This window comes from Schistocerca americana, chromosome 4 (genome assembly GCF_021461395.2).
Source record: "Schistocerca americana isolate TAMUIC-IGC-003095 chromosome 4, iqSchAmer2.1, whole genome shotgun sequence".
NCBI classification, from domain to species: domain Eukaryota; kingdom Metazoa; phylum Arthropoda; class Insecta; order Orthoptera; family Acrididae; genus Schistocerca; species Schistocerca americana.
In genome coordinates, this window is record NC_060122.1 from 707,578,812 (window position 1) to 707,603,815 (window position 25,004).

Sequence of the window (25,004 nt, forward strand, 5' to 3'; positions counted from 1 at the left end):
ATACACCCCAGGCCTCCATACATACATATAGGTTGGGTGAATATCATAGTTAAAAGATTTTCTTCAACTCTTGTTTGTAATTTGTGTAGAAATCAAAATACTTTTTCATGCACGCCGAATGGTAATCGGTTTTCATCTGGCTTAACAATACTCAATTAACTTCAGATATGAAATACTGTGATGTGATAAAGTACTGACAGTTTAGTAATAAATAAAAAAGAGTAGAATCATAATGTAAAATCTGTCTTTAATTTTGTGAGCAGTAGTTTACATATGAAAAAACAAAAATGAATAATTTTAATAAGCAACAAATCACTTACACCTGACCATTCAGACAAGATCCAGTCAACACCCTCACATGGTCTCAGTAAACATGGCTTTTCTTCATCTGGTTTATCAGGAGAACAGGATGAATCATGCAATACTTCAATTCTTCCATCAACTCTTCTGTAACAACGTACTCTTCTCCTGTGTCTTCCTTCACCACAGAGGCGGTCACACTATGGGTAAGAAAGAGTATAGCTTTGAAAATCTCACACTTCTTAACACAAAACTTTGGCACTTACTACTGTATGTTCACTATTGTATTTCACAAGATACATTTAATCCATCTTTGTTTTTCTTGGTCAGATGATGGCTGGTACTGAAATTCATTTTAATAAAGATTAATAAATACATGTTATCAAGACAAATATGTGTATAAGTACTAATAGCTTTATTTATCATTCACAGATTGTGGAACTGTTTAATGAGGTACATTTTCTACCTTGCACAAGCTGCTGTATTATAGTGATCAGAGTATCTTTTGTTGCTATTTGCATGCGTGGAAGCAAGATTTGTCAAACAGTAGTTAGGATCTTTATGAAAAGTGATAGCGCAGATGACTTTAATTCTCCTTTGTCTTTCAATGAGAATACTATGCTTATGTCAATCCTTGCTCTTCAGCACCTTAGGGGAGGGTAAACTGTTCCTTGCATTTATCATACTTGCCTTCCAGAAGTGATAAAATGACAAAAAGCAGGAAGAGCAAGACAAGAGAATAAGCTTAGGTCTTCGATGACAGACAGGAGAGTTGAGTCCTACTGTACACGACTGACTGATTTATCAAGTTTGGCTGAGAAATCAACCTTGCTAATAAGTCTACTATATTGCAAAATGTTTTACACAGGAGTCAATTTAATTTCACTTATTATAAATGAGATTAATTGTAATCACACATGTGGGTTATATAAAGTTGTTGTTCCATAGCACAACCATGAAAATGTTAGAAGAGATAAATGTATTTGATGAAATTTATGTTATCCTAGCAGTTGCTCTTCTAGTGACAGGAATAGAAAAATTGAGCTATTCTGAATACTGACCACGAGTTCACTGCCGCAGATGCCAGTTTTTGGGTAATAATATTTCATGACAGATCTTTGTTATGCACTACATTCTGCAAATTGATGTAGGTTGTATAAAGTTGTTATTCCACAGCACAACCATGAAAATGTTTGAAGAGATAAATGTGTTTGATGAAATTTATGTTATCCTAGCAGTTGCTCTCCTTGTGACAGGAATAGAAAAATTGAGCTATTCTGAATACTGACCTTGAGTTCACTGCCACGGATGCCAATTTTTGGGAAATAATATCTCATGACAGATATTTGTTACACACTACATTCTGCAAAATGATGTAGGTTGTAAACTGAACTCAGTCATCTCATATCTGAATGAAAATATTGTATACATTGTCAGACTCTTACAAAATGTCTGCTTTGATGAAAGCTTTCTGCTTCTCAAAGGACACTTGGTTTTCAAAGTAATCCACTCCATCATCAAAGATAAGGTCTTAAAAAATGAAAACATTATTTCTTCAAGACTTTTAAACCAGATCGATACTGAATTTTTTTTTTAGTTAACACAGATGTCATAACTGGCACAATATATGGTGGATTTTTGGGACTAGTGGGCAATACTGCAAGAATACTTTGGAACACAACATGTGCTCTATGTTGACATACAGTTCACAAGTCAACATCTCCTTCAATATTTGAATCATCAAGGAATTAATGCAGAAGGAGCAGTTTGCATATATAGAAGAAAAGATTGAGAAAACACAAATGGAGACTGCAAAGAGGAGATGTGGGATTTTGATCTAACACATCAATAATGACAGTGAAGTGGTATAATATAATAGAAATGTGCATGCTGACAACATGTCTTACTTCTGTAATGACACCAAGGAGCAAATGAGACAACCAAACAAACTTAGAAAAATCTAAACTGAAATGAGTGCTGGATTACACTGGAAAAATGGGATGAACTGATACATGTAACCTGATGCTGAAAGTGCCAGAATTTGTGAGAGAAACTGTGAAATAGAATAAAAATGTCTTCAGGTGCTAGACATGTGCATAGTAAATTCACATGCTGTTTATAGGCTGCATACAAGCAAAAACATATCAATGGCAGTATTCTGCTTGAAACTCATTTGTGAACTTTTGCAGTAGGGCAAAGGTATGAAACAGAAGACCCTCATGAATTTGAAAAAGGCACTTTCCAAGTACCATCATATTACCTCAAAAACCGGTCCACCTGATAAGGAGGTGTGGAGTTTGCAGCAAAAGATTAGTAAAAGAAATGTATGATTGTTGTACACAATAATGTGTGATTGTCATAGACAATATGATGGATTGTGGCATGTGTTGCTTTGAACTATATGACAAATGAAAGACTTTCTAGATAGTTCACTTCTGTTTCATTGTATGGCTCTATTGATATAAATCAAGAGAGAAACAATCAAACTGGCAGTGTGCGCAGGCATGCTGTGCAGAGTGACAGAGTTCACAGGCAGCTTCCGTCAACATTCTCCCAACACTTCCCTACCTTCTTCTTTGCTCCGCAGCATAAGGGTGTGTGTGTGTGTGTGTGTGTGTGTGTGTGTGTGTGTGTGAGGGAGAGAGAGAGAGAGAGAGAGAGAGAGAGAGAGAGAGAGAGAGAGAGAGAATTTCCTGATATTTGATGACCACCTAAACGTCATCAACCATTCATCTGCAGGTGATTGGAAGCCAGTAATAATTTCTCATGTTCTGAAAGATGTAACACAGATTACAGGGACCAATAACATTTATCACATGCCACGTTATGACAAATACACAAGTGGCATGTGTGAGCACCTAACTACATAAACAATAGAATACAAACATATAAAATTCCAGTTCTCGAGAAGACAGCAAAGTACTGTACTGCAAGAGAAAGATCAATAAATATGCTATAGGCATGATCAAGTTAACAAATGAACAGATAGTGAGGCAGAATACGTGAAGTGATTTTGACAGAAAGAAGAAAACAAAAGATACATCATTTCCCAACATGTTTAGATATATGACAAACTAAGAAGAAAATAAGTTAGTAATTTCTGAGAACTTAGGAGCAGGACAGATATAAGTAGTGAAAACCAACAAGGGAAGGAGAAAAGGCAAAACCTGATCAACAGAAAGAGAAAGACATAGTTAAAAGTTGATGATGTACAACATTAGAATAAATAACATGAGGCTAACTCAAGAGGTTACAAGATGTGATGGACATGCTGGAGAGCAAATGTCCACCTGGGGAGCTCCAGAAGGAAGCCAGTTACTAAATTACCTAGCAAAATAAGTACCAGATTATTGTTGGTGTGGAGGAGAAAATACTGTGAATTGAAGTGTTATATATGAGTACAATCTGTGAAACAGCACCAGTAAGGTTCTCTGGTGATCCAGGTATTATTTGTTGTATTTTGCTATAAATTCAGTCACAAACCACAAATGTTTATCAATCAGGTTGTTAATTTTGGTCAACAATGACCATCTTCAGATCTAAAAATACGCATATATAGGCAGCGTGATATAACATGCTTCCAAATTACACAAAATACAGAATCATGCAATATTCTGCACAACTAGAGTCGCTGAGTATTTTGATGGTACACTCTCATTAATTACCTGCACAAGCGTTGTCACACAAATATGAATTTTGAGTACCATGGACATCATTACGCCACACATGTTCACACTTTAAGGAAAAGAAGTATACTGCATTCTCGCAGATGTCACTGCAGTTGATATAATTTCAATAGAAGCATTCTTTTTAATAAAATGTACAAAATCTTTGCCACAGAATTTAGCAAAAATAGATTTCAAAACACTGTGCTGCGCTTGTACAGTATGTAATAAAATGTGACAAGGAAGGACGCTTTATTAAAAACAATATTAATAATACACAGAATCATTGTACAATGCAATTGATTATTCAAATAAAGTAGAACAAAAAACTGTGCCCATGTAATCCATCTGCCAAACATGATCAGACAAACTGGCTCACAAAAATGCAGAAAGTTCAACAAATGTCACTGGCCATAACCAGTGCTATTTGTCCCACATCACCTATTCATGAGCACAGTTAAAACTGTTTGTAGTGAACAAGGCTTTATTGAAAATATAATGTTAACTATGTTGCGAAAGATATACAATACCAATGTACAATGCAGTCAAATCTTTAAACAACAGGTCTGTACTTCAACAATAGAGCATGACAAAGCTTTTTGACAGACAAGCTGCACCCGCACAATCCACCCACCAAGTGTCAGTACATAAGCTGGCTTGCAATTACAAGCAACGAAACAAAAAACAATTGCCTTGGAACATAACCTATGTATTTCTCACACATACCAGCAATTCATATGAATTACAACCATCAAAGTCAATGTCTATTGGTTCCAAAGACTTGTACAGAGGTACACTGTGTCGCCAACGGCGACGATAACCATGTCGCCCAGGCATTGCAGAGGTACATTTACACAAGTGAATGTTGCAAGCCAACACCCAGTGAAACCCAAAAGTAAAGTGTCTGCACTCATCGACATCCGCAGAGCAAATGATAACACGTGCTGAAAACATACCTCTGCAATGCCTTTGCGACTCGGTTATCACCGCCATTTGTGGTGTAGTGCACCTGTGTACAAGTCTTTGCAAGCAATAGACATTGATCTTGCTGGGAAATTCAATAAACAGCACCTTATCGGTGGTCCAAATGTCTTTCGTGGTCTGAGAATGCAGTTCACATGTGATGTTAGTGTTGTCTTTGGAGGCAGTACATGGTTGACATCGGCTGTTGTGTGGGGGCACCATGCAGACTTCGGTGGCCTTGAAGCTTTCCCAGATGCAAACATTTTGGCTTGGAAGACTTGGAGTATAGTGGAGAGTACAGGACTATTAGCGAAGGTTCCCTATGGTACCTTAGTTCCAGACAAGCCCTTTAATTTGTCTACAAGAAGAAAGAAGAAGCTGAATGCTGATGAATATCTTTTCATTCGGGCCAAAGCAGGCAACAACTAAATAAAAAAATAAAGATTTCTGGTGACTGTATATTGTTTTATTGACAATAAAAAATTCCTTATCTCCTTTCCTAATTCCTTATCTTTCAAAAAAAAAAAAAAATATTCATTCAGTTATTTGTGCTTTTAGTGCATGGTTACACTCTAGGCGTAGTGAGGCCTTGAGGGAGGTGATGTGTTTTGTCTGGTGACGAGGCACTTGGCTACCTTAAGAGAGCTGACTTAGCCTCAGGTGCAGCCTGGGTGGCACGGCACAACTAGTATTACTTGGCACCACTAGTATTACTTGGCACTGAGCGCACTAAAAATCGGAGACCGGAAGTTGACAAGCGGGCTGCAGCTGGCTTTCCCTGATACAAACATTTTGGCTTGGAAGACTTGGAGTATAGCAAAGAGTACACGACTACTAGCGAAGGTTCCCTATGGTTCCTTGGTTCCAGACAAGCTTTTTAATTTGTCTACAAGAACAAGAAAAGAGACTTTATTAAAAAATACAATACTAAGTATGCTACAAAATTAACAGTCCAATTACATAATGGAATTTGTAATAAAAATACCAGGTCTGCGGTTTGCTAGTGTAGTAGTGCCATCAATCGGGACCACACAAGACATGCTTACAGTAATTTACAACAAAATGGAAAAATAACTGCCACTGGACACACACAATGCTAATGTCCTGTGTATCGTACAATCATATGTGCTACATATGCAACCCAATAAGTGAAAATTGAGACTCTGAAAATATCTGATATGAGTGCCCAAACCATGCCCAATGGGTAAAGAAAAATTTGTGCACTCGGACTTCACAGCATCATTTTTCACATACTAGTAATACAAAAATATCTCTCACAAAATTTTGTCCTGTGCATATTTCCGGCAGTAAGTGGACGTTAGAGATGGACAGTCTGGCAATGCTGTAATCATGTGTATGGTGACTACTCTTGTCAGCACACAGGACTAGTGCTGTACAGGTTGTGCAGTAATAGCATTTTGGGTTAGCTCGCTGGAGGTTGAGGGTTCGATGATGGGTTGAGGCATATTTGTTTTTATTTGCGAGTTTCATTCTGCCATGTAATACTATAGTATGCACCTTTTCATAAGCCACATGCATCCAACATTTACATAGTACATTCCTAACGAAATGTAATGGTCCTTAATGTGGCAAGAATAATAGTTGGCACTAATCCGTCGGACCATTGGGGGCGGGTACACACAAAACAGAATTGTAACCTAGTAGATGCAGTGGTGCAAAACAGTTCATGTCCCCAATGTGTAAAAGGCTTCTTTAAAAGTTGACTAATGAAAATGATTGTACTTCCATTTCTGTGTTTGTAGTATATAAGTGCAAATGTTTTGCAGAAGAGCCACCTTAATCGCTGTATGACAGTTAAGACACCAGATACCATACCATGCACACTACATTTAGCAAATAAAAACAAATTTGCCTCGATCCAGAATCAAACCCTCCACCTCTCTCTTGCTAACCCAAAACATTATCCACTGCACCAACTGCACCTATATGCTGACAGAGTAGCAGTTACCGCACATGTGATTTTAGTGTTGCCAGATTGGCAATCTTTGACTTCCATTTACCACAGGAAATACACGTAGGACAAAATTTTGCAAAAGACATTGTTGTATTGTTAGTATGTGAGGAACCGCACTGCAAAGGCCAAGTGCGTAAATTTTTCTTCACCCTGTATATATCACTCTTACGTGTTACTTGTGTGTGTGTGTGTGTTTGTGTGTGTGTGTGTGTGTGTGTTATGTCTCCACATATTTAACAGTTCCAGTATACAGACTACACATATATTGAAGTTCTGACTGATCCTTGGTTGGGGGCAGTTTATGCACTTATATCAGTTATTTCTCAAGCCTCAATTTAGAATCAAAGAGTTGCATCTGTGGCACATACAACTAGGCATTATATATATTAGCACTGACTAATGAGGAGGTACTGAGCAGAACTGGGGAGAAGAGGAATTTGTGGCACAACTTGACTAGAAGAAGAGATCCATTGGTAGGACATGTTCTGAGGCATCAAGGGATCACCAATTTAGTATTGGAGGGCAGCGTGGAGGATAAAAATTGTAGAGGGAGACCAAGAGATCAATACACTAAGCAGATTCAGAATGATGTGGGGTGCAGTAGGTACATCAAGGTGAAGCTTGCACAGGATAGGGTAGCATGGAGAGCTGCATCAGACCAGTCTCTGGATTGAAGACAACAACAACAACAACAACAACAATGACTATGTCAAGTGGCAGTTATTTTTCCATTTCATTGTACATTACTATAAGCACGTCTCGTGTGTTCCCAACTGCTGGCGTGGATTGTGTGGGACAACCTGTCCACTAAAAATCTGTGTTCTACATCACTGGCAAACTCCAGATCTGTTATTTTTGTTACCAATTCCATTGTATAACTAGACTGTTAATTTTGTAACATAATTAGTGTTATATTTTTAACGTGTTATATTTTTAACGTGTTATATTTTTAATGTGTTATATTTTTAACAAAGTCTCTTTCCTCAGTACAACTCATTGGTTCATTTGTAGCTCATATGAATACATGGTGTGTGTAATAAATACACTGAGTATGTCACAAAACAATTATTTTTCATATAATTTGTAGCATGTAATTGTGAGCCACCTTATGTGCTCCAGATTGGCGCTTGGATTGTGTAGGCATAGCTTGTTCAATAAAAAATCTTTGTTTTCCTTTATTGGTGAGCTACAGACCTGTTGAATTGTGTGCTGTACTGAGACTCAAATTCAGGACCTTTGCCTTTCACAGACGCAAGTGCTCTATCGACTGAGCTACGCAAACATGACTCATGACCTATCCTCACGTCTCTACTTCTGCCTGTACCTCATCTCCTACCTTCCATACTACACAGAAGCTCTCCTGCAAAACTTGGCAGGACTGTCACTTCTGGAAAAAAGGATATTAATGAGACATTGCTTAGCCACACCTGGGGGACATTTCAAGAATGAAATTTTCACTCTGCAGCAGACTGTGCACTGATACGAAATCTCCTGGCAGATTAAAACTGTGTGCTGGACAAGGTCTTGAACTTGACACATTTGCAGGGAAGTAAAGGTGAGAGGATGAGTTTTGGGTTGTGTTTGGGTAGCTCACTCAGTAGTGCACTTGCCCATGAAAGACAAAGGTGCTGAGTTCAAGTTTCAGTCTGGAACAGTGTTTAATCTGCCAGGATGCAAGACATCAGCACACACTCCACTACAGAGTGAAAATCTCTTTGTGGAGACAATTGCCAAGCTGTGGCTAAGCTCATCTCTGCAATATCCTTTCTTCATGGAGTAGTAGTCCTGCATATTATGCAAGAGAGCCTCTGTGAAGTTTGGAAGCTAGGAGATGAGGAAAGATTGGAAGTAAAGCTGGGAGGATGGGTTGCGAATTAAGCTTGGGTAGCTCAGTCAGTAGAGCTCTTGCCTGCGAAAGGCACAGATCCTGAGTTCAAGTCTTGGTCTGGCACACAGTTTTAATCTATCAGGAAGTTTCAGTGCACACTTCACTGCGGAAAGAAAATTTCATTCTACAGACATGTTGTTTAATGATTCAACTGCATTGTATAATGATGTTGTATATCTTTTGTAACATAATTAGTATTATATTTTTAATAAAGCTTCCTTCGTTACAAATTGTGCTAACTGTAGCTCATGAATAGATGGTGTGGGACAAATAGTGCTGATTATGTCCCTTAACATTTGTTGATCTTTTTGCCAATGATTGTGAGGCAGTTTGTCTGATCATGTTTTGTGGATGGATTGTACAGAAGCAGTGTATGTGCTTGAAAGAAGGTTTTTTATTCTGCTTTGTTAATGAGCTGCAGATTTTGTTTTAAATGCACATCATTGTACAACAATGCTGTGTATTATGAGTATTATTTATAGTAAAATCTTCTTCCTTGTTGAGTGCTACAGTGTGAGCTGTATACACGACAGGATGCATGAAAAGGGGAGCAACAATCAACACATGATAATGGTGGTTCTGGCACATTTATTAGGATAGAGTCAAAAGTTACAACATGTGTTCAATATAGCCTCCCAACTCAACAACATGCTGTGTCCAACAGTTGCTCACAGCATATCTAGTACAATCAGAGTGACATGTCAATGTATGCTACTCTTTAGATCACAAATAGTCTTCATACAACCCTGATAGACACAGCCTTTCAAATATATCCACAACCAAAGTAACATGAATTTAGTTCAAGGGATCTGGAAGGCCACACATCTTGACATTGCCTAGAGATGATGTGGTCATTACTGAAAGTTTTTTGAAGCAAATCTTTCACCCTGTAAGTGACATGGAGTGACACACCATTTGCATGAAAACATTGGTGTAGACATGGCTGCGTTCTTGCAAAGCTGAAATCACATGTGCCACGAAGAGGTTCTTATAACATACAAATGTCACTGTACATCTAACAGGCCCACAAATTGTTACCTCCTCAAAGAAAAATGAATTGAAAATGAAGGAGCTTGTGAAACCACAACACAGTCATATAAGCCGAGTGCAGTGGTGTTCCTGCACAACATGTGGTGGAGTAGAACCCCACACACTACAGTTCGGTGCAGTCATGACAGCATGCAGAATAAAATGTGTCTCATCCATTTACAGAATACTCTCCAGCCACATGCCATATATTTCCACGCATGCCAAAAAATGAAGGCAAAGTAATGGTATTGTAGCCTATCTTGGGGCTTCTTTTAGTGCACATTCTGAATCTTACAGGGGTACCATTGTACAATGTGCCACAAAATCTTTTGAACTGTTAACAAGGGGAGAGACAATCCCCACAATATAGCTTGAGCACTGGCTGCAGAATCTGAGGCATGTGCTGCATGGTTGGCTATAGCTACAGCAACATCATCAACAACTACCATGGGAATGGGCCACCTGCTGCACCACCTAATTCACCTTTTTTTTTAACATATTCTGCAGCCTATTTATTGACATAAGACTTCTACACTTCTACGCATGTGTTTCTGTCAGTGATATACCTCCAATGCTTGCTGCTGTTCTGATAAAACAACTTGACCAGCAGTGCACGGTCTTCCCTCTCAACATCCATTGCATTCCCTACTAAAAACTTCTAGCTTCTTAACCTTTTACACCAAGAGCCACTTTACAAAAAAGCATGCTGATGAAAAAACAAGAATCAGTTCCCATTCTGACTGCTTACAGTGGCATATTTTCATTTGGTAGCAGAAAGTATAACTATCATTCTTTTCAGTATTCTGCACGAGTGCACCGATTAATAAACATACCTATGATTTTTAGCATCCTGCAATGTACACAGCAGCATTTGGAACACCATCAGTTTAATTATAACCACCTGGTATGTAAGCAAAGTCATCTGCATTTTGAGATCTATTTGCGCTAAATTCTGGAGGAAAGATTTTGTACACTTTATTAAAAAACAATACATATATCTATTGAAGTTATGTCCTCTGATATATAGCATCAATGCCTATCATGCCAGAATGCAGGCACACCACTTGTCATAGCAAGGCAGCACACTTTGTTTCCTTAAAGTGTCAACGAGTATGGCGTAATGATGAACCTTGGTGCTCAAAATTTGTAATTTAGTGATGAAGCTTGAATGATTAATTAATATGACTGCATAGACGAAATATGCTATGACACGAAATGTGAAGTATACTGCATTTACTTGGTATGAAAATGTCACATTTGCTTCTGTATTTTGTGTAATCACTGACTGACATTAATAGCCAAATAGATAAACATTTCTGATCTATGAGTCGATTCATAATAAGATAAAATATTATACATGAGCAGTGACTGTTGTTTCTAGTCAACTTCTGTTGATGTGTAAACTGTCTCTCCAGTATTATTTCATTAACACACATGACAATTCAAATTGTTTCAATTTTCTTACATCTCTCCGTATCTTGTGATCAGGTGATTTATTGCTTTCTTATTCATTAATTTTTATATTTTTAACATACTTGCCTATTCTCTGCTCCCTCAAAAAGCTTGTCATTGTATAGAGTTGCCATTATTGGTATCTCCTCTAGTTTAGAGGGGGAAAAAAAACAATGTCCCCTCAACTGAGATTCTTAGTTCAAAGCATGATTTTCCAGCTTTATTCCTACTAATTATATGTATGATGCTAGGAAATACGTAAGTAAACTACTCAAAAAGGTTCTGCACCATGTATATACTTATGAAAATGTGTGAATTTTGATTTTAAGGAGTCAGAGAATGAAAGTACAAGCCTTATGAAAAAAAAAGCAAGAAAAAAAAAGCCTTACTGTGTAATAAAAGCAGAACGAAACAAAATGGTAACTGAAAGTCAATCTCTTTGAAAGCATTCATCTTTGCACTTCTGTGAAATCAAAAGCTGCTGCTGATTACCATTCAGTAATATATTCTCAGACACTCATTAGGATGCTATCTACAATGTGGCCAGCAGGTTACTGCTCAAGCTTTTCCCACACTTTGATGGCAGTTCTTCTGAGGTCGTATAGTGCCAGGAAAGTTACTGCTCCAATGACTGCAAGTTTCAAGTGGTCTCACTCACAACCAATCGTATTCATGCCAGCATCATACTAAGGGCCGTACCATTTGATTGATTCCTGACTTCTGGGGAAAGGTGTTTATGATGTGGGCACAGTGTGCTCATGCATCATCATTTTGAAAAATGAACCCATTGCCAAAATGTTGGCTTTAGCGCTCGACAATAGATTTCAGGATTCTGTTCCACTACTGCACAGTTCTCAAATTACCATTGATAAAGTTGAGAGGTGCCAAACATCTGTACTGATACTGAGTGACACAACTACTTTCTGGAGCTATGGGATTGTATGCCTGAGATGTACACTAACTTCTGTCTGTCTACACATACCTCTCTGAGAACATTCAGGTGTTTGGTAAATCCTGCACACACCTGTGAAGAGAACCAGAAACCAATGACCCAGGCTCCATTTTTACTATCTTATTCATGTATCACAGTACTAGTGGGTTTGTTCTGTTACTTGTAGTGGATACTCAGGGGCCAAATTCATCATGTGCAGACAGGTGAATACTGTCTGAACTGACAAAACCTCCCAGTTGCCTCCATAACAGCAGCGCACAGTTTTCCTTCATTCTTCTTTGAGTACCTATGGTGCTTTAACTTGTAAGTAGTGGTCATCAGCTAGTGTCTTTGACTGTGGATGACCACTACAAGACGGATATTCAAAGTTCCGTGTTTCACGACAGCAGTTAAATATTCAAATGATATTACTAAGGGCTACAAAAGTTCAAACGACAACTTCACATGCTGACATCCATTCTCACTATAAAGTAACAATGTGTGCACAAATTAAGATTGAAATTACCAAGGCATGCTGACAGACTCAACAGTGCACACAAACTGTACTGTCCTGTTCATGACGGGGGAGGCACAACACTCTCTACTGAACTGTACAGACAATACAAACTCAGTTATACAGGGTGAGTCACTAACTATTGCCATCTAGAATAACTCTGAAAGTATGATAGTATCTGAAAAGTTTGCGGGACAAATGTTGCCTGTGCCAATGGGGGCCATAAGATGAAATTGGTATTTTGTTGCTAGGTGGTGTCATGTCAGAGATATGAAGGTCAACTTTGTTTTCTTAAATGGGATGCTATAGATCGGTACTTATTTTCTGATAGTGGCTATCGAGACGAATCCAATGATGTGTTATCATGGATTGAGTGGTATTCCTTATCACTTCAGCACTTGTCAAAGCACATGCTCTGATAATTCTCTCTCGTTTATCGTGCAAATAATAAGTATGCACCGATTACGCTGTATCCATCTAACGTGCCATTGACATGTAAACACCATCCAACAGTTTCACAATACAACACTAGTAGGAACAGTAAGACTAGTATCATCAAATCAAGTGAATGTGAATGATGTATTCCTTCAAAGAACAAGTCGATATGCTTCTCATTTATGGAGAATGCCAACGAAATTCAGTGAGAGCTAGAGACTTATATATGCTGAAAGATATCCTCAACATACTCACCCTACACATCATACATTTAAATATATGTATGACTAATTGAGAACAACTGGATCTTTAACACATCGGAAACATATTTGGCAAAGAAAAGTTACTAACAAGGAAATGGAAATTGGTACTCTCGCCACTGTGGTTCAGGATCCTTGTGTTAGTTTGTGTCAAATCACAAGGGAATCTGGCATGAGCCAGAGTATTGTTGTTCATGTTCCACATCACCATAAATATCATCCTTACCATACCCGTCTTGACCAAGAATTAACTGGTACGGATTGTATGCATCGCATTGAATTCTGCCGATGGGATCAACTTCAGATTCAGGGTGATAACACATTTATTAATTTGATTTTATTTACTGATGAGGCTATATTCATGAAACGTGGAAATGTTAATTTGCATAAATGCATTATTGGACAACTGAAAATCCACGTTGGCTGTGGCAAGTTGCACACCAAAAACCATGGTCAGTGAATGTATGGTATGGGAATCTGGAGGACAGAATTATAGACCCCTATTTCATAGAAGGAAATCTCAATGGTAGGAAGTACACCACATTCCTGCAAGAAAACTTAGGTCTGTTATTGGAAGAAATACCTTTAGAAACAAGGAACAGAATGTGGTATCAACACGATGGGTGTTTGGCACATTTTTCGCTGATGGCTAGAAATGAGTTGTAGAGACAATTCCCAAATCATTGAATTTGACGTGGAGGTGATGTGTCATGGCCGGCTCGTTCGCCAGACTCGATGCCTCTGGATTTTTTCTTGTGGGGATTCGTAAAACACATTGTTTATAAAGACATCCCAACTACACCTGAAGATATGCGAGAGAGAATTGTCAGAGCATGTGCTTCAATAAGTGCCTATGTGATAAGGAACACCACTCAATCCATGATAAGAAGTTTGCAGCACTACATTGATACCAATGGTCATCACTTCGAACACCTTCTGTGAATGGATGTTCATGCCACCTTTGTGACCTTCGTTGACCTTCAAAGACCTTAGTGTTACACATCATTGGATTCGTCTTGATAGCCACTATCAGAAAATAAGTAACAAACTATAGCATCCCATTTAAGAAAATAAATTTGACCTTCATATCTCTGAAGTGACCCCAACTAGCAACAAAAGACCAACATCATATTATGGCCCCCGTTACCCCATGCAACTTTTGTCCCACAAACTTACACCTCTGATCATACTTCCAGAGTTATTCTTGGTGGCAATAGTTAGTGACTCACCCTGTGTTCAGTTTTCTGTGGATCAAATGAGTATTCTGGTTTCTGTCAAGAAAACATAAACTCTGAGAGTCATAAAGGTGGTGCAAAACTGTCTTGAGCAGTTTAATATACTAAGTTTAACCACCGTATGCCAAATTGTATACACTAACTACACCAATACTGTAATGCATGGTCAAAATATGTAGCAACTACATGTACAACAATGAAAATAAATTACTATTGTTATATTTATTGAGAAGTCCAAGAGACACGTCACATGTAGCATTCTTTATGATGACAATAAACAGCAACATTAATAGCAGGAAGCTGGTAAATAAATACAAGTGAAGCATACACAGCTAGCTACTGGACACAAATGAATAACATAAAAAAATCTGTTGCACAATCTCAAGAAACATCTTTACGTTATTATTTGGATGAGCAAACTTGGCAACAATGCATTATTTCCATCACATGAGCATGTGTTGAACAACCAATACTGAAATGTCAAACAAGAACTTTCAGAGTGTATAATTTATAACACTTTAAACCAATTAATATTAAAAATATTATTTTATTATACAAATGTACTACTCAATGCCTTATGTATTTCATTTACACTATTCCAGGTTATGGACTATTTCTGTTCACAGCTGCTTATAATTACTGTCTAATTACTTTACATCTAAATGTACATTTAGATATCTGCCTTCTGAATACTAGTTTATATGAAATGTGTAGGATAAAAATTCATTTTGGACACAGGTTACAATAACAATCTTTTATTATTAAATGTAGCTAAGTCAACATGTATCTGAAGCAATGTTGACACAACCCGTGACAGTACTCCAATTAATATACAAACTAACAATAATATTAATTTGATTTTGATTTTTATCTTACAACTGAAATTTTTATGGTACTTACAGGTCTCCAAGGGCCAACATGCCATGTTGGGCACACAACATCTTGATTGCACGGTTGTGACGTGAGAGGTTTTAGACCCAATACTTCCAGACATTGCTCCTCATCTACTATAGATGGGAGGTTGTTGCTAACTATTCTTTCACAATAAACTGGCCTTGTCTGCACTCCCCCACCACAAGTAGCACTACAGCTGCTCCAGTCACCAACAGACCATTCAGGCAAGCAAGGATCTGTACCACAAGATTCATTCCTTCTGGGTTCTAATGAAGGATCGCAGAGATCATTAGGAACAACTAGTCCATCTTTCCGTCTGATACATGATACATTTCGCACCTGGAAACCTGAAATTCAAATTTATGAGTTAGATTTTTGAAGATTTTATATTAAATTCATGAATTCATGTATTAAATTCATGTATTCAACCACTCCAACACCTGAGGCTATCATGTGCAGTCTCACACAAAGTAATTCTTTCAAATATGAAGTGCAGACTTCTTTAATGTATCATAGAACATCTCATTAAATCTCAAACCATATGGCCAAAATGCTTTAAGAGAATGTAAGTTTAACAAAAATGGACAAATACAATCATGCACACAGTAGAACACTGTCGTGTCGGCAATAACTTGAGAACATCTGAGAGAGAGGTCTGATCTGAGTGGTATTTATGAGAGTCAAATAAGCTAGTGCTTTCCTCATGACAGAATTTTAGTCTGGAAATCATAATAAGCTGGAATTCTTGGGCATAGCTATCAGACAATAGTGATTTCATTCGGTCTGGTTTTCTCATCTGGTCAGCTTTTCTGGAAGCCCTGTTGCTGTTGTATGTCCCATCTTGGCTTTAGAGACTCTGGCTGGTGTATCTCACAGCATCTGTGGACTGAAAGACTGCCCTTGCACTCTCAGTATACCTTCTTACTCCATATAACTGGTCATCAGGCTGACAGTGCCTCTCACCCTAAGATGTCAATTTGCTGCATTAACACTTGGCAGTTAATTACTCCAGACTGGTTTGTAGTGCAATGCTATACCCACATAACCTGGTGGATAGGATGAGCAGCAATCTGCAACTGTTTGATGATGATGATGTAGTGTAAATAAAGTAACTGTAGAAGGATACAGGATGACTTAGACAGAATTTGTATTTAGTGTGATGAATGGCAGCTCTAAATGTAGACTAATGTAAGTTAATGCTATGAGTAGGAAAAACAACCCTGTATTATTCAAATACAATATTGGTGGTGCACTGCTCAACACAGTCATGACAATTAAATATCTAGCCAAAACGTTGAAAAGCGACAGGAAATGGAATGACCAAGTAAGGCCAGTAGTATGGGATGCAAATGGTAGACTTACATTTATTAGGAGACTATTAGGAAAGTGTACCTCATCTAAAAGGAGACTGCATGTAGGATGCTAGTGTGACCTATTCTTGAGTACTACTCAAGTTTTTGGGATCCATATTAGGTCAGATTAAAGGAAGACATTGAAGTAATTCAGATTGCTGTATTTGTTACTGGCATGTTCAATCAACACATGAGTATTACAGAGCTGCTTTGTCAAATCAAATGGGTTTCTTGGAGGGAAGATGATGTATCGTAGCAACACTGAGCTGCATGCCCTGACAAAATAGCTCACACTGGCATCGATCCAATCCTGCTGTGTCAAACTACCACAGGTTCACTGACAGTGGGCATATTCGTATGCCGCCAGGGATTCATAAGTACACATAGCACCACACCCAGGCAGTCTCATCCTGGACTAAGCTACAGCTGTTGCCATAATGCCAAGCATTTTGATTACTCTCATCTGGACTTCAGCTCTGCTAGGAACTGAACTATTCTGAGTTTTCTTCTACTCAGCACTCCGATCGCCAGTGTCTTCCATGGATTTCACTATCAATGTCCCAGTGGCAGTGCAGGTCCAGTCACTGAATTTTGTACAATTCTGTTTTCTGTCTTTGTTTGTAGAGGAATAAACTGTGTTGAATACTCACATCTTCCATTTTTTGTTGTTCCTCAGCTGCATAACCCCTTCTTGGATGTAGCAACACTGAATTTCAGGATCACAAAAAGTACTCATTATTAACATGCTCTTAGCATCACATTTCAGTGTTCCAGAAATTTGTTAAATACATAAAGATCTGTGTACACTTTCTAAACTAGGAGTTGTAGTGGAGTTTATAAAGACACTCTTTTCTCTTACGCTTTATTTACCAATAGACCTGGGAGGACATCGGATAATAACGAGACTGATTTCTGAGTTATGTGTATGATTTCTGGATTAAATATACAGATGCAACTGTAAGGACTGATAGGAGATAAATAAAAATTTAGTTTTGCTTTACCTCCACCACATGTCACAGTACAGTCTGAGAATTCTCCAGGGATCCATGTGTAGGTGTCTGGATCTGTAGGCTGTGAAACTCCTTTAGGAATACTGTATTCATAATGTATTCCAGGATTAGTTCCTTGGTACAAAAGCTATAAGAAAAAAAAATATTTGAAAAAGAAAGCAATATGTCATTCTACTTGTACGATTCACAAAAATAATTGTGTTCAATAACCTTCACTTAAAAAATGTGAAATAAACACAAAACAAGTTTCACACTAAAATAACATTCACTCCAAACAAGCAACATCACCAAATTTTACAGATTAATAATCAAAATTAGAAATACCTCCTGCATTAGACCATAAAACCTTTGCTAGAGAAGATGACTCTGTGTGAGAAGGATGTGAAAAATTGTCAGATATCATATTCCAGAATTCTCCACAATGGCAGTTCCCAACATGATCATCTTAGATACTAACAGTAAGGCTTCCTTTGTAAACAAAGCCCACATATATCTTAAACTAACTTTTATCAATGCATTCAACACTAACTTTTTTAAAGTATATTTTTTCCTCTTCAACATGTATCACTTTGGTAAACAGTGGTCACTGAGGCATTACACTGAGGTGGAGGGGTGCGGGGATGGGGTGGGGGTGGGGGATGGGGGGGTGGGGGAGAGGAGCAGGAGGGACAGCGGGAACAACTTGTTACAACGGCACTCTTCTTATGTACAGTAAGAATTTCATATATTCCTGGAGAACATGTTAGGAAATATTTGTATACTTACAGAATTTTGCACGTGTGTGTGTGTGTGTGTGTGTGTGTGTGTGTGTGAGAGAGAGAGAGAGAGAGAGAGAGAGAGAGAGAGAGAGAGGTTGCTTTCCTTCTTTCATATCTGCATGGGAAATAAAACATATTACCAACCTCAAAAATCTTTCTCACACACACACACGCACACACACAAAAATGCATGTGGACACACACACATCGACCATGCAATTCTTCACTGCTCACATAAGGTGTGCGCGCGCCCACACACACACACACACACACACACACACACACACACACACACAATAGAGGGAAACATTCCACGTGGGAAAAATATATCTAAAAACAAAGATGATGTGACTTACGAAACGAAAGCGCTGGCAGGTCGATAGACACACAAACAAACACAAACATACACACAAAATTCAAGCTTTCGCAACCAACAGTTGCTTCGTCAGGAAAGAGGGAAGGAGAGGGAAAGACGAAAGGATGTGGGTTTTAAGGGAGAGGGTAAGGAGTCATTCCAATCCCGGGAGTGGAAAGACTTACCTTAGGGGGAAAAAAGGATGGTTATACACTCGCGCGCACACACACACACACACACACACACACACACATATCCATCCACATATATACAGACACAAGCAGACATATTCAAAGATGATGTGACTTACCAAATGAAAGTGCTGGCAGGTCGACAGACACACAAACAAACACAAACATACACACAAAATTCAAGCTTTCGCAACAAACTATTGCCTCATCAGGAAAGAGGGAAGGAGAGGGAAAGACGAAAGGATGTGGGTTTTAAGGGAGAGGGTAAGGAGTCATTCCAATCCCGGGAGTGGAAAGACTTACCTTAGGGGGAAAAAAGGACGGGTATACACTCGCACACACACACATATCCCATATATATATAAAAAAACAAAGATGATGTAACTTACCAAACGAAAGCATTGGCATGTTGATAGACACACAAATAAACACAAGCACACACACACACAAAATTCAAGCTTTCGCAACCCACGGTTGCTTCATCAGGAAAGAGGGAAGGAGAGGGAAAGACGAAAGGATGTGGGTTTTAAGTGAGAGGGTAAGGAGTCATTCCAATCCCGGGAGAGGAAAGACTTAACTTAGGGGGAAAAAAGGACAGGTATACACTTGCACATATACACACACACATATCCATGCGCACATATCTTTCCTGATGAAGCAACCGTGGGTTGCGAAAGCTTTCATTTTGTGTGTGTGTGTTTGTGTTTATTTGTGTGTCTATCAACATACCAATGCTTTCGTTTGGTATGTTAAAAGTTTGTTTTGCCTACAAAAGAAGACTCACAACATTATTCCTGTGTTACTTTGACATTTCATATACATTCATTTTAGACCATGTGTACCCAGTATCAGTTATTCCAGTCTTACACCAATTAACATCTCCCCAAAATACACACAAGGAAAGCCAAAAACACCATTGTCTTCTTCACCAGCACAAATCCATTTGTTCTTATGGTAAAAATCCTGACTGATCTTATGATGCCAATTTTTTGTTTGCTGCTGCAGATTGGCCTACCTAGTGTTTTATCTGAATTTTCTCACTGAGCCTCCTGTCGCTAAATAGTGTTTTTAATAATTCACTTTTTTTCATGTTTTAACTTTCACAGTCAACTTAATTGAGACATAAAGAAAACATTACAGCTGTACGGTTTGTATTACCCAACCTCACAATGAACCACAATGTCTTTGGACACAACTGTAGGGCACAAATGTGATGAACATAAATAGAAATGCTACATTGTTGTTTTGACAACAGGTGCTCAACATATGGTTAATATGTTAGTTTTTTGTCCTGTACCAATAACCCTGTTGTGAAATACACAAATAATGAAATAATCAAACAGTGGAAAATCCAGGATGGAATGTAACAATATTATGAAAAGGATAGTTGTTGCTCAAAATATAGCAGAGATGCTGAGTTGCAGATAGGTGCAACAGAAAGACTGTTGAAATGTGAGCTTTTGGCCAACAGGGCCTTAATCAAAAATAGACAACATATACACACACACATTCATGCAAATGCAACTCACACAAACATGCTCACAGTCTCTGGTAACTGAACCATACTGCGAGCAACAGCGCATGATGGGAGAGGCAGCCCCATGGTGGGGGTAAGGAGGAGGCTGGAGTGAGCAGGGGGGTGGATAGCTGGGTAGAGGTGGGGGACGGTACAGTGCTGCTTGTGGGAGCATACAGGGACAAGGTGGAGGATGAGTAGGGCACCCAGGTGGAGTCAGGAGGTTAGACAGAGCGCAGACCCAGCTGTTTCTTGGCCACAGTTTTTCGGTGGCCATTCATGAGGACAGACAGCTTGTTGGTTGTCATGCCTATGTAGAATGCAGCACTGTGATTGCTATTTAGCTTGTAGATCAAATGACTGGTTTCACAGGTAGCCCTGCCTTTGATGGGTTAGGTGATTTTTGTGATTGGACTGGAGTGGGTAGTGACGGGAGGATGTATGGGACACATCTTGCATCTACTTCTATTACAGGTATATAATGAGGCGAGGGGTTGGGAGCTCTGGTTGTGTAGGGATGGATGAAGATATTATGTAGGTTCAGTGGATGGTAAAATACCACTGTGGGAGTGATGGGAAGGATAGTGGGTAGGACATTCCTCATTTCATGGCACGATGAAAGGCAGTCAAAACCAGAAATTACAGCAACAGACACAACGACACCTCAAAAAACTCTACACCCTGTTCACTTCCTACTCCCACCTTGGACTACAATTATCCACCACCTTTACAACTACCTCCAAAGCTTCTGCACATCCCCTCATAGCTGACAAACCCTGTATCGCAGACCTTCTACATTTACCTCACCCTCAAAAACTCTCTCCCACCACCACTTAGAATCCAAAACCTGGTGCTAAATGGTATTTTTAATAATTCACTTACTTTGCTCATGTTTGTAACTTTCACAGTCAACTGAATTTAGACACAAATAAAACACTTTGTACACAGTTGTAGTGTTTTAATTATCTCACCTCACAATGAACGACAACATGGTTTGGACAGAACTGTATTACACAAACGTGATGAACATAAACATAAACACAACACCGTTCTTTCGAAAACAGGTGCTCAACATGTTGTATGTTGGTTTTTTGTTCTGTACCGATATCCCTAAAGTTCTGAAATCTACAGATATTGAAATAAACTAACAGTGGAAAATTCAGGAAGGAGTCACTACTGATGCCACCTCCCTTTATGCTCATGGCCTTATCACTATTGAACACTACCTTTCCCAACATCTGATGGATTCCAAACCAACAACCTCCTTCCTAGTCGCCATGACCAACTATATCCTTACCCACAATTACTTCTCCTTTGAAGGCATTGCCTATAAACAAATCTGGGGTTTGGCTACAGGCACCCGCATGGCAACGTCCTGTCCCGATCTATTCATGAGACATCTAGAGGAATGCTTCCAAATCACCAAGAATCCAAACCATCACCTGGTTCAGATTCACTGATGACATCTTCACAATCTGGATCAAGGGTGAGAACAACCTATCCACATTCCTCCAGAAACTCAACACCTTTTCCCCATTCACTTCACTTGTTCCTACTCAACCCAACAAACCATTTTCCTTGATGCTGACCTCCACCTCAAAGATGGCTACATCGGTATATCTCAAGATGACCAACCCCCAGCAATACCTCAACTTCAACAACTGCCACCCATTCCATACCAAGCTGTCCCTTCCATACAGCCTTGCCACCCGTGGCTGTCACATCTGTAGTGACGAGTAGTCCTTTTCAAAATATACCGAGGGTCTCACTGAGGCCTTCACAGACCGTAATTACCCTCCCAACCACATACAAAAACTAGATCACCTGTGCCTTACCTTTCAAGTCAGCCACCACCTCACGAAGTCCCACCATCCAGCCACAGAGGAGCATTCCTCTCACAGCTCAGTACCACCCAGGACAGGAGCAACTGAATTACATTCTCTGCCAGGGTTTCAACTACCTCATGTCATGCACTGAAATGAGAAATGTCCTACCCACTATCCTTCCCATCGCTCCCACACTGGTATTTCGCTATCCACCGGACCTACACTATATCCTCATCCATTCCTACACAACCCCTGCTCCTAACCCCTTGCCTAATGGATCATATCCCTGTAATAGACCTACATGCAAGACCTGCCCCATATGTCCTGCCACCACTACCTACTCCAGTCTGGTCACAAACATAAACTATCCCGTCAAAGGCAGGGCTATCTGCGAAACCAGTCATGTGATCTACAAGCTAAGCTGCAGCCACTGTGCTGCATTCTACATGGGCATGACAACCAACAAGCTGTCTGTCCTCATGAATGGCTGACAAAAAACTGTGGCCAAGAAACAGCTGGACCACCACGTTGCTGAGCATGCCATCCAACAAGACATTCTTTATTTCAATGATTGATTCACAGCCAGTTCCATCTGGATCCTTCTCACCAACACCACATTTTTTCAACTGCACAGGTGGGAACTCTCCCTGTAATATATCCTTTGTGCCCATAATCCTCCTGACATCAACCTTCATTAGTCATTGTCCTTATCCATCTAGCCCCTTCCCTGTTCCCATTCCAGCATTACACAGCCCTCTATTACACCAACGTACCCTCAGTCTTTCAGTCTTTTTACTTGACTTGTCTTCTTTTCCACTCCCCCCCCCCCCTCCCCCCGCCACCTGTCTAACCTCCCGACGGCACCTAGCTGCCCTACCTGTTCTCCACCTCGTCCCTATATGCTCCCACAAGCAGTACTTTACCATCCCCTACGCCTACCATGCTGTCCCTCCCTCTCCCTGCCTCAGCTTCATCTTTATCCGCACCACCAGGTTGCCTCTCCAATCATGCGCTGCTGCTCGCAGTCTGGCTTCAGTTGCCAGAGACAGTGGTCATGTGTATGTGAGTTGCGTTTGCGTGAGTGTGTGTGTGTATGTGTATGGCGTCTATTTTCGATGGAGGCCTTGTTGGAAAAAAGCTCATTTTCCGACTGTCTTTTTGTTGTGCCTATAGCATCTCTGCTATATGGTGAGCAGCAACTATCCCTTTCATAATACTGAAATAATGCCTCTTGGTTTCTAAATTTGATGGCATAATTGTGTTCAAACCATTTATAACTGTATTTAAGTGTATTATTTTTGCATTTGGTTTAATTAAGCATTAATTTGCATTTCCCAGGGCATTAGCATTAACTAGCAGGAAGTCTGTAACACTTGGTTGCAGGAAGTTTGAGTCCAGAATGTATTCTAACACTGTCAAATTGTCTGTAGGATTCTGTCTCAGGTTCTCTGGACAGCGTTCATTTGATAAATTTCCTGAAGTTTGGTGAGCACATTTGGCTGGCATTGTCAAAGCTTCACCTTCCACTGTTTGTGGTGGACCAGCAATGAAGGGCAAAGATTTGACAATGCCAATCACTGGTAATGGTGCAACATCAGAAAAATTATCAAACAAATGTTGGCAAAAGAACATGAAGCAGAAGTCACCAGGTAATTTGTCAACAAGTGGCCATGAAAGCCTCAACAATTTTATTCTAACATTGTCGGTAGATGGCAGAATCGTTCTTCTGTAGGGTCTGCATGTTACTGCTCTCTGTCGAGAAGAGCATAAAGCTTTACGTCAAAGCAAACTTGGCTCTACCCCTGTCATAAGAAGCTTGTAGAAATGGACAACCTAGCTTTTCACACAACACTTATGAGTACAGACTATGTCAATCTTAACACACCTCTTCAAACCAGAGAACACATACTCAGAAACAATGTTTTATGTGCAGTTTGTATAGATTTCTTTGTTTCTTGGTCATAAAAGTGGCCTCACAGCATTATTCCAGAAGCTGCACTTGGCAACAACTCAAATTAGCGCCTATAAATTTCACTGAATTGATGGATAAAGAGAAGCAAAAACATTGTGAGATAGGGTGGAAGGGCAGGAAACAGTCTGGGAACAAGGGCACGGAAGGACTAATAATAACAGAAAAATAATGAGGGTGAACGATGTTTTTGAAGAACAGTTCCCTCCTGTATATTTCAGGAAACCTAATGTCTGATGATACAGATAGCTTGGTTTATGCAGTGCAGGATATTGTGCAGTGTACAATACTGTGCAGCACATTGTGGAGGGCTGAATGCTGTGCACCTTACTATGTCAGTGGGTGGTCAAGTTTGCTTGTGAACACTGTTTGATGAGGGCCATTTGTGTGGATGCAGGTGGATAGCAACTTGCTGGCCATGTTCACATAAAAATCTGTGCAGGAATTACAGCAGAGTTGTCTTTCAAAGGAGCTCCTGTTTCTGGG

The 25,004-nt window shown here is 39.4% G+C and overlaps 1 protein-coding gene across 3 annotated transcripts in view; it reads right to left on the bottom strand.

Annotated features, from left to right (window-relative positions):
- Nucleotides 1–25,004, bottom strand: part of LOC124614005 (papilin) — a 256,846-nt gene that overhangs the window by 202,032 nt on the left and 29,810 nt on the right. For all 3 annotated transcript variants that reach the window (XM_047142813.1, XM_047142814.1, XM_047142815.1), the window contains exons 6-8: nucleotides 17,895–18,030; nucleotides 15,548–15,888; nucleotides 321–500 (exon numbers count right to left, since the gene is read on the bottom strand). In XM_047142813.1, the coding sequence (XP_046998769.1) occupies nucleotides 321–500; nucleotides 15,548–15,888; nucleotides 17,895–18,030 (657 nt within the window). The remainder of the gene's footprint in view (nucleotides 1–320; nucleotides 501–15,547; nucleotides 15,889–17,894; nucleotides 18,031–25,004) is intronic.